The sequence below is a fragment of the Carlito syrichta genome, unplaced genomic scaffold, assembly GCF_000164805.1.
Source record: "Carlito syrichta isolate Samal-C Ts95f unplaced genomic scaffold, Tarsius_syrichta-2.0.1 Scaffold311381, whole genome shotgun sequence".
In the NCBI taxonomy this organism is placed as follows: Eukaryota; Metazoa; Chordata; class Mammalia; order Primates; family Tarsiidae; genus Carlito; species Carlito syrichta.
In genome coordinates, this window is record NW_007255477.1 from 178,641 (window position 1) to 191,339 (window position 12,699).

Below are 12,699 nucleotides of genomic sequence, written 5' to 3' on the forward strand. Positions count from 1 at the left end.
AGCCTCTGAAGAGGCGGCCTCCCACGCGAACGAAAGGCGTCAGCCGAGTCAGGACCGACATGCTACCCGCGTACGCACCGCAGTCCCAGCCACCCCGTCCCCGTTACGTCACTTCCTCCTCGACCCTCCCTCACACGTCAGTTTCCCCGGCGCCACGCCACGCCGCGCCCGTGACGTCAGCGCCGTCGCCCAGCCGGCGGAGGCTTGAGGTCTGCTGCCTCTCCCGACCCTGATTAGCGCTTTGGTGTCTTCCCGCTAAGCCGCTGCTGGGGTCCGCGCTCTGGCAGCGCCTCTCCTGCGTGGCCGGCGTTTCGAGACTCCTGCCGAACTCGCGAATGGCTTGGACGAGCTCCGGCGGCGGCTGGGAGGAGCCGCGACTCCACGCCCAGGGCGGGCGGGACTGAGCTCGGGGAGGCCTCGAGAATTAAAGACGGCCACGTGACGTCTCCGGGTGAAGGCTCCCTACAACTGCAGTCGCCTCTATCGTAAACTCCTCAGCCAGATGTCGCGACCCTCGACTCCCACACTTGTGCTAAGTCCAACACTAAGTCGAACTCGCTCCTCCCAGCCTTTGCTGATCTAGGCCGTGTTTTCACTCTTGCACCTGCCACTCTGCCTGCTCCGCTTGTACCATTGCCTGCCAGACCCTCGCATCTCGCCGCCAGAGGCTTTCTGAGCCAGGGGGCCTTCCCAAAGGAGTCTCCTGCAGTCTTCTCCAAGAGGCTCACGACGCGTCTGCTGTCTTCATTGTTTTATTATTGCCCTGAAAACGTGAACTCACCAGCAGCCGCTGGCTCCCAGATATCAGGACATGGACAGGTGTTCTCAGAATCGCCTAAGGAGGCCAACCCCAAATGCTGTGATTAAGTCTAGGATAATTCTGCCGGGCGATGTTGCTCACGCCTGTAATCCCAGCACTTTGGGAGGCTGAGGTGAGAGGATTTGCTTGAGCCCAGGGGTTTGAGACCAGCCCGGGAAACATGGCGAGACCTCATCTCTACAATAAATCAAAAAATTAGCCGGGCGTAGTGGCGCGTTCCTGTAGTTCCAGCTACTTGGAAGGCTGAAGGGGATCACCTGAGCCCTGCAGGTCGAGGCTGCGGTAGCTGAGCATGCCACTGCACTCCAGCCTAGGCAGGAGAGACTCAAAAAAAAAAAAAAAAAAAAAGACTGCTTCTAATTCCTTGATCCTTAGCAAGCTCTGGATTCCTGACATATGTGCCTGTTTTGTTTTGTTTTTCCTTTTTTTTTTTTTTTTTAGTAGGAATCACTCTCGCCCAGGCTGGAGTGCAGTGACACAATCACAGTTACCGCAGGCGACCCTTCTACCTCAGTCGCCCAAGCTGACATTTGTCTCTTAATATTACCTTCTGTTCAACCCTAGATGGCCTCCAAATCTAACTGGACTCCCTGCAGATTCCAGAGTCTTAGGCTCTCCCTTTATGGGTTATAGCTTTTCTCAGAACCTCCAGGTTTGGTTAAATTATAAACGTATCTTGGAGATTTCATTTTGAAATTGATCTACTTGCTAAGTTCCCTGTTGTTTGACACTGAAGACTTCACAAAGTCACAGAATGATAAAAAGGATACTTTGAAGAGAAGTATAGACCTGAACCTAGGGATGTGAGTGCACTGAATATGACTGATACTCCGCCTTCTGTGCCAAGAGGTAGGACTCTGTGTGCCCTCTTGTCAAGTACCCTTCTGAAACAGCCTGTTGGTTGACTCTCTGATGTGGTAGGACTCTCTGTGTGTTCTCCTGCCCTCCTGACTTTTTTGGTTTTTGTTGTTCTTTTTTTTGCAGTCAGGATCTCGCTCTGTCACCCAGGCTGGAGTGTAGTGGCATGATCACAACTCACCACAGCCTGGACCGCCCAGCAATTTGGAAAACTGAAATAGGAGGATTGCTTGAGCATAGGAGTTCAAGACCAACCTAAGCACCATAGCGAGACCTCATCTCTAATTTTTAAAAATTAGCCAAGCTTGGTGGCAAGCACGGTAGTCCCAGCTACTTGGGAGGCTGAGGTGAAGGATCACCTGAACCCTCCTAATTTCTAAGTGGTATATAAATTTGAGGAGAAGCATCCACTATTTTCTGGATGAAAGCTGACTTTCCAGTTGATACAGTGTAGTGTGGCTTTCTCTGGGCTACCATTTCACCAGTTACCCTTGGAGGTGACACATATAAACTACTAAGATTTGAAGTCTTGGAGTCGGGTAGACAGGAGCTTTCTGTCCTTCCTACAGAGTTCACTGCCCAAGATACATAGCAGACTTGTTCCCAGCAAGGAGCAATGCCATGATGCCAAGGCCACAGGAAAAACACAACTTAAATTCAAAAGGCATAGAACTTGGGTGTCTGAAAATTTGGAGTTCACACCTCAACTCTGCCGATTAGCTCTATGAATGTGGACAAGTCACTTTACCTGAGTGTCAGTGTCCCTCATCTGACCTATAGCATGAACTCATGTCAGCTCTTTCTTTCCAGGAGCAAAGTGAGATGAACTCAAATTCATTCACCTTCCCCATTTTCCTTACTAATTTACCAAAAAAAACAAAAACCCAGTTTGTCTTTAGTGCTATATTTAAAGCAATATTGATCTATAAATACCATATATGGGTTCTTGGCTTTAATCTTTTACATCACATATTCCGATTTACTATAAATAGTTTGTAATCTCAGGCCTGTTACAATGGCTCACCTCTGTAATCTCAGAGTTTTGGGAGGCCAAGGCAGGAGGATCACTTGATCTCAAGAGTTTAAGACCAGCCTGGAAAACGTAGAAAGACCTCATCTCTGAAAAAAACAAAAAACAAAAAAAACCCTTTTTTTAATTAGCCAGGCATGTTGGTGTGTGCCTGTGGTCCCAGCTACTTGGGAGGCTGAGGCAGGATGATCTCAGGAGTTCAAGGTTGCAGTGAGCTGTGACTGCACCACTGCACTCCAACCTGGGCAACAGAGCAAGACACTGTCTCTTAAAAAAATAAAGTTAAAAATTGTTTATGGTCTTCAATAAACTATTTTGCTTGTGTAACAGTGACACATAGTTGTGTTCCAGACATGCTGTTGGAACTGTGAAGGCAGATATCCCTTACTGCCTTTTATAGGTTGCAAACTGGCCTTGTTGGTTATCAGAAGAGCACCCTATTTAAATGGGTGTATTTCTGGTAAGGGAAGAGATGCCAAGCCTGGCTCAGCTTCTAAATGCAAATCAGATTCCCAAATTGTACTATGAGGATAGACTCTAAGTGACCTAACAGACAGCATCTAACCCCAAATCAAGAAACTATTCCATAGCTAGAAGTAGACAACAGAGCAAGAGGATGAGGGGGGAAAAAAAGTTCACAAACTTCATGTTGATTGAATTTTCTACTGACTCACTTTATCTCCCTCTCCCAGTGAATCTTGAAAAAAAATTATTTCTCCAATTAGTTTTAGTGACACTGAAATGAACCTTGGACTTGCTCCTTGAGAAGGGACTGAGTTGTGGTCACTCTTCAGGAGAAATACCAGATGGCCACTTTTACCCCCCCACACCCAAGGACGTCGCCTTTTCTCCTTAAGATGACTTTATAAGTTAAATGCATTTTCAAACACTAGTCTAAAATACTTATTTTAAGGTACCTTTTTTTTTTTGTCTGTCGCCCAGGCTGGAGTGCAGTGGCACCATCATGGCTCACCGAAGCTTTGACCTCCTGGGCTCAAGCAAGCCTTCCACCTCAGCCTCCCAAGTAGCTGGGACTACAAGCATGCACCACCACCCCCAAAAATCTTTTTTAATTTTTTTGTAGAGACAAGATCTTGCTATGTTGCCCAGGCTGGTCTCTAACTCCTGGACTCAAGTAATCCTTCCTCCTGGATCTCCCAAAGGGCTGGGACCACAGACATGAGCCACCGCATCCAGCTAGATACTTATTTTTTTTTATTTAAAGTCTCACTTGTCGCCCAGGCTTGAGTGCAGTGGCATGTTCAAGGCGACCCCAGTGTCTACCTGCTGGCCTCTAGTGATCCTTCCGTCTCAGTCTTCTAAGTAACCAGAACTACAGGCACATGATACCATGCCCGCCTAACTTTTGATTTATTGTAGAGATGAGGTCTCACCAAGTTGCCCAGGCTGGTCTTGAACCTGTGGGCTCAGGCAGTCCACTCACCTCAGCCTCCCAAAGTGCTGGGGTTACAGGCTGAGCCACTGAGCTCGGCCTATTTTATTTTTTTTGAATCAGAGTCTTACTCTGCCACCCAGCCTGGAGTTCAGTGGCATGCTCACGGACACCGCAGCCTTGACCTGCTGGACTCAGGCGATCCTTCCACCTCAGCCTTTCAAGTAGCTGGAATGACAGGCATGTGCCACCATGCCTGGCTAATTTTTGGATTTATTGTAGAGATGAGGTCTCACCAAGTTGTCTAGTCTGGTCTCGAACCTGTGGCAGTCCTCTCACCTCGGCCTCCCAAAGTGCTGGGATTATAGGTATGAGCCACCGTCCGGCCTAGATACTTACTTTTTAAAGCAGCAAATCACCTGTCCATATTGTTAATCTGTTACCATCCTTCTCCTCTTCAGTATAGCCTGTGGGGGTTTTTTGAGGGGGGTTGGTTTTGTTTTGTTTGGTTTTTTTTTTTGTTTTTTTTTTTTAACTCAGAGTCTCACTGTTGCCCAAGCTGGCATGCAGTGGCATGCTCAACCTGCTGGGCTCAGGTAATCCTAACACCTCAGCCTTCCAAATAGCTGGAACTACAAGCATGCACCTTCACGCCCAACTAATTTTTCTTGGTTTCCTGTAGAGATGAGGTCTTGCCAAGTTGCCCAGGCTGGTCTTGAACCCGTGGACTCAGGCAATCCTCTCATTGCGACCTTTCAAAGTGCTGGGATTATAGGTGTGAGCCACCATGCCCGGGTTCCTGTGTTCTATTACTGCTATAGCAGTTCCCAAGGAACTTAGGCCGTGGGTCCAATACCCCCATGTGAGATTGGCAGCCAACCCGCCCCAGTGGTGCCTGGAGATGCCGCAGCCTTAGGAGAGACCAAGTCAGGAGACCCAACTTCACTGCACCCTGATGTCTGACCCGCAGAAACGTTAAGCCTTAAAATTAATGTTGTTTTAAGCCACTGAGAATTGAGATGGTTTGTACACAGCAGTAGATGACTAATGCAGGCACAAATGGCTTGAATAAATCCACTGGCTTTAAGGAAAGGCCCGGTGATGCCAGCAGAGGCTCTGAGAGGCGCCTGCTCTATATGTGCCTGCCTCCTGCCTCCACACTGTACCTGAATGTGTGCCTGGCACAAGGGGCCATGTGCCTGGTTGGTGTCCCTCTCCCAGCGATCTGAAGCTGCCCCAACCCCACTCTGCCTGACTAGAATGTACCCTCAAAACTTGGGAAAGGAAAATAACATCTCCACCCCACTAGAAAAAACTGCATCAAAAGGATATCTGTCCACCTAAACTGTACTCATTCCTTGAAAGACAGGAATGAGGAACATCATCCTGGAGAAGGAGAGAATGGAAAGTTCCACAGTCAGACAGTGCTTTCAGAGAGCAGAAGACTTGACTTTCTTCTCACTGTCTAAGGCAGTGGTCTCCAAGACAAGCAGTCTGATCCACAAGGGTGCAGGGATAAAATGCAATTTTTATCTTTAAAAAAATTTAAGCTTTACTAATATCCCCCCTACAGGACCTTTGCAGTCCATGTGACCCGGCTTCATGTTAGGTCAGCTCTGAGAGGTCAGCCTGTGGGTGGGCCTGGCAGAGAGGAGCGGCAGCAGTCACAGCAGATGTGTCGCTGAGTGCTGCCTTGGTGGAGAAGATTGGTGTTCATATTAACCAGAATGAATCCTTGCATGACAGAGGCAGATGCTGCTACAGAGAAAGCAGTCTGAGCACCACCATGTGAACCCAGGGACACTGAGGATGTGGCTGAGTTGTTCTGCTCCTGTCCCCAGGACATCAGCCATGTGAATCGGTTTTGTTTTACTTCATGATAAAATTTAGCAGGGACTCAGGTAATATATATTTTGTAGATGTCTCACTCTGTCGCCCAGACTGGAGTGCAGTGGCACACTTAACAAGCCATCACAGCCCTGGCTCGCTGGACTCAGACAATCCTGCCTTAGCCTTTCCAAGTAGCTGGAACTACAGGCGTGTACCACCATGCCCAGCTAAATTTTTTATATATTGTAGAGATGAGGTCTCACCAAGTTACCCAGGCTGTTCTCAAACCCCTGGACTCAGGCAATTTTCTCAACCCGCCTCCCAAAGTGCTGGGATTACAGGTGTGAGTCACTGTGCCCAGCAAAAAAAAAAATATTAAATATTATCAAGAAGAGAATTTGAAAGACAGTGAAATTTGCCCTAAGAATATAGTGTACTGGGAGAGATCTGCTAGTAGTGGTAGCACCTGCATGAAATTTATAAATAAACACTATGTGTGTATTTTCAATAAGGGTGCAAAATGGAAGAAATCTTAGAAATCATGGGTCAACAGGATTTTATGGCATTTTCTAACCTTAATGTTAGTTTGGAAACCACCAGCAGGACCCACCTGACCAGGGAGTATAGTGGTTAAGAAAAGGAAAAAACGAGAAAACCTATTGTCTTCCACTGCAGAACATTTTCCCTGAAACAGTATCCCTGGCCCAGTTTCCACAACTGAATGGATAGCCCCCCTTCCCTCCTTTTACTCCCCAAGTAACCCAAAACTTTTAGACAGACCCAGAAACCAAAGCAGAGTAAAAGCAATGGTGTGCCCTCCAAAGGTCCCAACTTGAAAACGTTCCAGCTGCCACATGAGAGACTCTCGGAACGGCCTCTAGCCCCTGACAAAGGTCCACTGTAGGCCGCATGCTCTCGTCATGGAGAGGACACTGGTCCTGTAAGAAGGAAGGGCCTTGCTGCCTCCAGGATGTCCAGTTTAGGGTCCAGCGAGCGGCCAAGCCCCTCCAACACCATGATGGCGAACACAATCGAGGCAAAGTTACTCTCAAGCTTGACCTGAAACAGAGAAACAGTAGTTCTTCCCAAAACCCACTGGTACAGAGACAGGCACCCTGGAAGGCCATGTTCCTGCCCCTCTCGGCCTCTTGGAGCTGCTCATGGGACTTTTACCATCACCCTGACATTCCTGTCTCTACCTCATCATTTCCCACCACCTCATCTACTTGCCCAATCTTCCATCTGCTAGAAACATTCAGAACAAATATCAGGACGCGGTATAAACTTTTCTAAGTTCAGGTCTGTGTGTATGAGTGAATGATTTAAAAATAATCAAGCTGGGTTCGGTGGCTCAGCCTGTAATCCCAGCACTTTGGGAGGCTGAGACAAGTAGATTGCCTGAGCCCGCGTGTTCGAGACCAGCCCGGGCAACTTGGCGAGACCTTGTCTCTACAGTAAAATAAAAAATAGCCGGGCATGGTAGCGCGCATCTGTAGTTGAAACGGAAGGATCGCTGGAGCCCAGAAGGTCGACACTGGGGTGGCCATGAGCATGTGTACCACTGCACCCCAGCCCGGGCGAAGGAGTGAGACTCCAACTCAAAAAAAAAAAAAATCAGACATTTCACAGACATCCCAGAAACTATACATTCAAATAAGGGTCATTCTCTAGCCGGGCTCAGTGGCTCAGCCTGTAATCCCGTGCCTTTGGGAGGCTGAGGTGAGTGGATTGCCTGAGCCCTCGGGTTCGAGACCCGCCTGGGCAACTTGGCGAGACCTCATCTCTACAATAAATCAAAAAATTAGCTGGGTGTGATGGCACATGCCTGTGGTTTCAGCTGCTTGGAAGGCTGAAGCGGAAGGATTGCCTGAGCACAGAAGGTCAAGGCTGAGGTAGTAGTAAACATGCTACTGCACACCAGCCTGGGTGACAGAGTGAGAGACTCTGACTCAAAAAATATTCCATACAATGGAATATTCTTCAGCCTGTCACATGCTCCACACAGATAAACCTTGAGGACATTATATTGAGTAAAATAAGCCAATCACAAAGGGACAATATGCTATATGATTCCACTTATATAAGATATCTAGAGTAGTTAAAATCATGGAAATAAGCCGGGCTCAGTGGCTCAACCTATAATCCCGCGCCTTTGGGAGGCTGAGGTGAGTGGACTGCCTGAGCCCGCAGGTTCGAGACCCGCCTGGGCAGCAAGACCTCATCTCTACAAAAAATCAAAAAATCAGCCGGGCGTGGTAGCACATGCCTGTAATTCTGCCTACTTGGAAGGCTGAGGCGGAAGGATCGCCGGAGCCCAGCAGGTTGAGGCTGCAGTGGCCGGAAGCGGCCACTGCATTCCAGTCTGGGCAACAGAGTGAGACTCCAACTCAAAAAAATAAATAAATAAATAAAAATAAATTAAAAAAAAAAACATCATGGAAACATAAAGTAGAATGGCAGTTATCAGTGGCTGAGGTGGGGGGGACATGGATATGGAGTTGCAGGTCTGCAAGGTGAAAAAGTTCTGGTGATCTGTTGCACAAACCATGTGATTGTGGTGGACAGTGGTGACTATGCATTTGGAGATGGTTGGGGGTTCAATGTTATTATGTGGTTTTTACCACAATTAAAAATTTATGAATTTTTTTTTTTAAGTAAGTACTGGCTAGGCATAGTGACTCATGCCTGTAATCCCAGCACTTTGGGAGGCCGAAACAGGAGGATCACTTGAACCCAGGAGCCCTGGGCAACGTAACAAAACCTTGTTTCAAAAAAAAAAAAAAAAATAGGCCAGGCTCAGTGGCTCAGCCTATAATCCCAGCACTTTGGGAGGCTGAGGTGAGTGGATTGCCTGAGCCTGCGGGTTCCAGACCAGCCCCAGCAACTTGGCGAGACCTCATCTCCACAATAAGTAAAAAAATATTAGTCAGGCATAGTAGCGTGTGCCTGTATTCCGGCTACCTGGAAGCTGAGGCAGAAGGATCACTGGAGCCCAGCAGGCCAATGTTGGGGTGGCCGTGAGTGTGCCACTACACTCCAACCTGGGTGACGGAGTGAGACTCCAACTCAAAAATAAATAAGTGACCAGTGAAGTGCTCAGAGTACACTTAGCTTTATCCTAGACCCTCTGTCTGCTCCCACATCCTAGGAATAACAATGGCAGCCATCACTCAAAGCCCTCCTAGCCTACCCCACTCGGTGTGTGAAGAGCAGATGCAGGAGGACAAGCTAGTTGGTGGGGCTCTCTGATGCCTAGTCGTGGCTCTACAACGAGCCATGTGGCCATGAGCAAGCTGCTTAACCTCTCAGCATTAGTGCCTGCATCTTAGAATGCTGAGGGGATAAAATTGGACAGTAAGAAATGTTATACAGCTCAATTAGGTACAGAAGGCGAGCAGGAGGAGCTAGGAACTCCTCTCCAAGCCTGAGTAACCTCTCTGTACAGGAAGATCACATCGTCCAGCTCTCATGGTGGCCCCACAGACTTGGAGAGGCTTGTGTGGGTAAGTGTCAGTGGGCGACAGAGCTGACTTGAGCCACCCGCATCTATCTACCCAACATCCTGTGTTCTAAAGACTGGAGCAGTGGGCAACCCCTTCAGGTCCCCTCCCACTGTGGGAGCTTTTCTGTTCTCTCAGCAAGTCCTGCAGCAACAACAATAAAAAGACTAGAGCAGCAAGACAGGGGCCAGGACAGTCTTTCTAAGGCCTCTGAAGTCACCAGGATAAGAGGCACCTCTCAGGAAGCCCCCTGACCCCAGGACTTTACCCCATTCAGTTAAGTATGTTAAGTATGACTTACATTAATACCAAGCATCGTTCACATAAACCAAGGAGTGAAAAGGCATGAAAACCCTGAGTTAGTCTGTTTTTGTGACTTTTTGGTTTTTGGGATTTTTTTGTTTGTTTTGTTTTTTGTTTTGTTTTGTTTTGAGTTGGAGTCTCACTCTGTCGCCCAGGCTGGAGTGCAGTGGCATGCTCACGGCCACCGCAGCCTCAACCTGCTGGGCTCAGGCAGGTCACTCAGCCTTCCAAGTAGATGGAACTACAGGCACATGCTACCATGCCCAATTAAGTTTTTGATTTATTGTAGAGATAAGGTTTCGCCAAGCTGCCAGGCTGCCCTCGAACCCCTGGACTCAGGCAATCCTCTCACTTCGGCCTCCCAAAGTGCTGAGATTACAGGCGTGAGCCACCGCGTCCAGCCTATTTTGGAGTTTTTTTGAGTCAGGGTTTCACTCTGTCGCCCAGGCTAGAATGCAGTGGAATAGGCATGGCTTGTTGTAGCCTTGATGTCCTGGGCTCAGGTGATCTTCCTGTCTTAGCTAGGAGGGAGTAGCTGGGACTACCATGTGCTACCATGCCCTGCTAATTTTTTTATTTTTTGTACAGAGAGGTTACTCAGGCTGGTCTCAAACTCCTGGGCTCAAGCAATCCTCCTGCCTTGGCCTCCCAAAGTGCTAGGATTGCAGGCTTGAGTCACTGTGCTTGGCCCGTTTCTACATTTTTTTTTTTTGAGTTGGAGTCTCACGGCCACCGCAGCCTCAACCTGCTGAGTTGAGCATCAGCCTTCCAAGCAGCTGGAGCTACAGGCATGCGCCACCATGTTAATGTTTTCATTTATTGTAAAGATGAGGCTCGCCAAGTCTTCCAGGCTGATCTTGAACCCATGGGCTCAGGCAGTCCTCTCACCGCAGCCTCCCAAAGTGCTGGGATTATAGGCGTGAGCCACATTTCTACATTTTAAAATAGACTTTTCCACATCTAAGGACTTAGACCACACAGAGTTGACAGATACACAGACTCACCATGTCATGAAGGAAAGGCCCTGCTATGCCTATATCAGAAAGTAAAACTAGTACTCTGGCTGCAAATGGCTGGTTACTAGAAATACTTCTAAAAGATATATAAGAGAAGCGCCTTCCACCACCCTGTGCCCCTGTCCTGCCCTGCCTTCCCCAGAGATCTCCCTTCTGACTGGGCCTTACCTTGTGAGTCATCAGTAACTTGAAGACACTGGAGAGAAGGCTGGAAACGTGAAGCTGGAAACCAGAAGAAAGCTTAGAGCAGACTGGAGGCTCCGGACTGCCGCTTTTCCACCACCCACACTCTCCCACCTACCTCCACCCCCCGCCACCAGTGAGTGGGAAAGGGATTATCTGACAAACTCCAGAAAGGACTACTTCCACACAGGCCCAACTCCCATCTTGAGACTCAGTCACAGATGCCTTTGGAGGACAAGCCTTTGAGATTCATCTATCCCAGTCCCGTAGCGACCACACAAAATCATATCTGGATAGACCAGATCAGCAGTACCATGGTGCCATTGGCCACTCCTTGTTCTGACCCACTCCTGCTAAGGTGGTCCAGGACCATGGGGAGAAAACAGTCATGTCTGTTAGAACTAAGTAAATGCAGAACTGGCTCTGGCTCACATCTGATTAAGGACAAAATAAGCACTGGGCACATCCTCGAGCTGCTCGGGGACCACGGTCCTCCTCCATGCTCAACTGTCCCTGGAAGGAAAACCACACATGTATGACAGAGGGGCTGTGGCCCCCTACACTTCACTTCCATGGCAGCCTGGCCAAAGACGCATCCCTGGGAGCCAAGAACCTCACTGGGCTTCCACGCCTAGAAGGCATGGGGTATTCTTTACCTGCCGTAAAAGTCCCATCCCCTCGAGATCTCACCCCATGAAGAGGTCTTCCTTACACCTGGGATCTACTCCATCCAAAGGAAAGGGTGAACACCCCAAGGTCCCTGGCCCTAAGGGACTTGCCCACCTTTTCCAGAGTGATGGTGTTCTTCCTGGCCTGGGTCACCAGCATAGCCATCTCGGCTTTGAATCCTTCCACATCCCTACACTCACTGGCCCGAGCATGATGCAGGATGAGTTCAGCCACTCTCTGACCCTGGAAAATGCCAAAGAAAAGCAGTCTGGGGGAGTCCAGTAAGTATACATGAGATGCTCTGCCCAATCCACTTTCACATCTTCATTGCTTCCACCCTAATTGTTCTGCCACCCTGCTTTCGGCTCTTGCTTCTTGGGCTGCGGCCTTTTTCCTTTGCCCAACTTGAACAGAGGAACGTCCTAGCCCTGCCCACACTGCCCCTCAGTGTTCAGTCTTGACTCGGGGAACTCTTCTAAACTGGCATCAGTCTTCATTCCGCATTGGGTCTGCCCCTTGGAAACCTCGGAAGAAGGGACTCCCCTGAATTTTGTCTTTTTTTTTTTCCTTACACCAGGTCTCTTTTTCCCAGAGTTTTTCTTGCTGGAGAATTCTTCACCAAACCAACCAGATATAGCACTTTAACTTGACTCCACAGAGGTTTTGCTGAATCTCCTTTCTCTAAGTAATAATTCTCAATGACTCAGATGCACAGAGAAGGTTTGAAAACCTCCTCATGCCCCCACCCCCAAGATTCCAGTATGCCTTGTGCCACATGGAGAATAAGCTCTCTATACTGCTGTGTCTCACCACCTGCCATATTGCAGCAAGTTGTATAGACCAGGGAAGCTACCATCTGGCCAAGAAGCCAGCATTTCTAGTGCCCACCTGTTTGTTTGCTGAAGGAGGAGAAACTACCAACACACAACAGCATTTAGAAAGGAGACATATCTTCCCACGGTCCCAAACATATGCTGCACAGAACTAGCCTCAGGTCCATGATTAATGCATCATCAAGAAAAAATAAAAATAAAAAAGAGCCGGGCTTGGTGGCTCAGCCTGTGATCCCGCACCTTTGGGAGGCTGAGGTGAGTGGA

General features: G+C 48.6%; 2 protein-coding genes across 2 annotated transcripts in view; both read right to left on the reverse strand.

The window, feature by feature from the left end:
• Positions 1 to 654, reverse strand: part of LOC103271180 (NADH dehydrogenase [ubiquinone] 1 beta subcomplex subunit 2, mitochondrial) — a 10,626-nt gene extending 9,972 nt beyond the window's left edge. Inside the window, exons 1-2 of the mRNA XM_008068635.2 lie at positions 632 to 654; positions 135 to 416 (exon numbers count right to left, since the gene is read on the reverse strand). Coding sequence (XP_008066826.1) covers positions 135 to 416; positions 632 to 654 — 305 coding nt within the window. The remainder of the gene's footprint in view (positions 1 to 134; positions 417 to 631) is intronic.
• Positions 655 to 6,470: 5,816 nt separating this feature from the next.
• ADCK2 (aarF domain containing kinase 2) overlaps positions 6,471 to 12,699 on the reverse strand; it is a 16,500-nt gene continuing 10,271 nt past the window's right edge. Inside the window, exons 6-8 of the mRNA XM_008068632.1 lie at positions 11,717 to 11,845; positions 10,919 to 10,972; positions 6,471 to 6,990 (exon numbers count right to left, since the gene is read on the reverse strand). Of these exons, the coding sequence (XP_008066823.1) occupies positions 6,850 to 6,990; positions 10,919 to 10,972; positions 11,717 to 11,845 (324 nt within the window). The 3' untranslated portion in view covers positions 6,471 to 6,849. The remainder of the gene's footprint in view (positions 6,991 to 10,918; positions 10,973 to 11,716; positions 11,846 to 12,699) is intronic.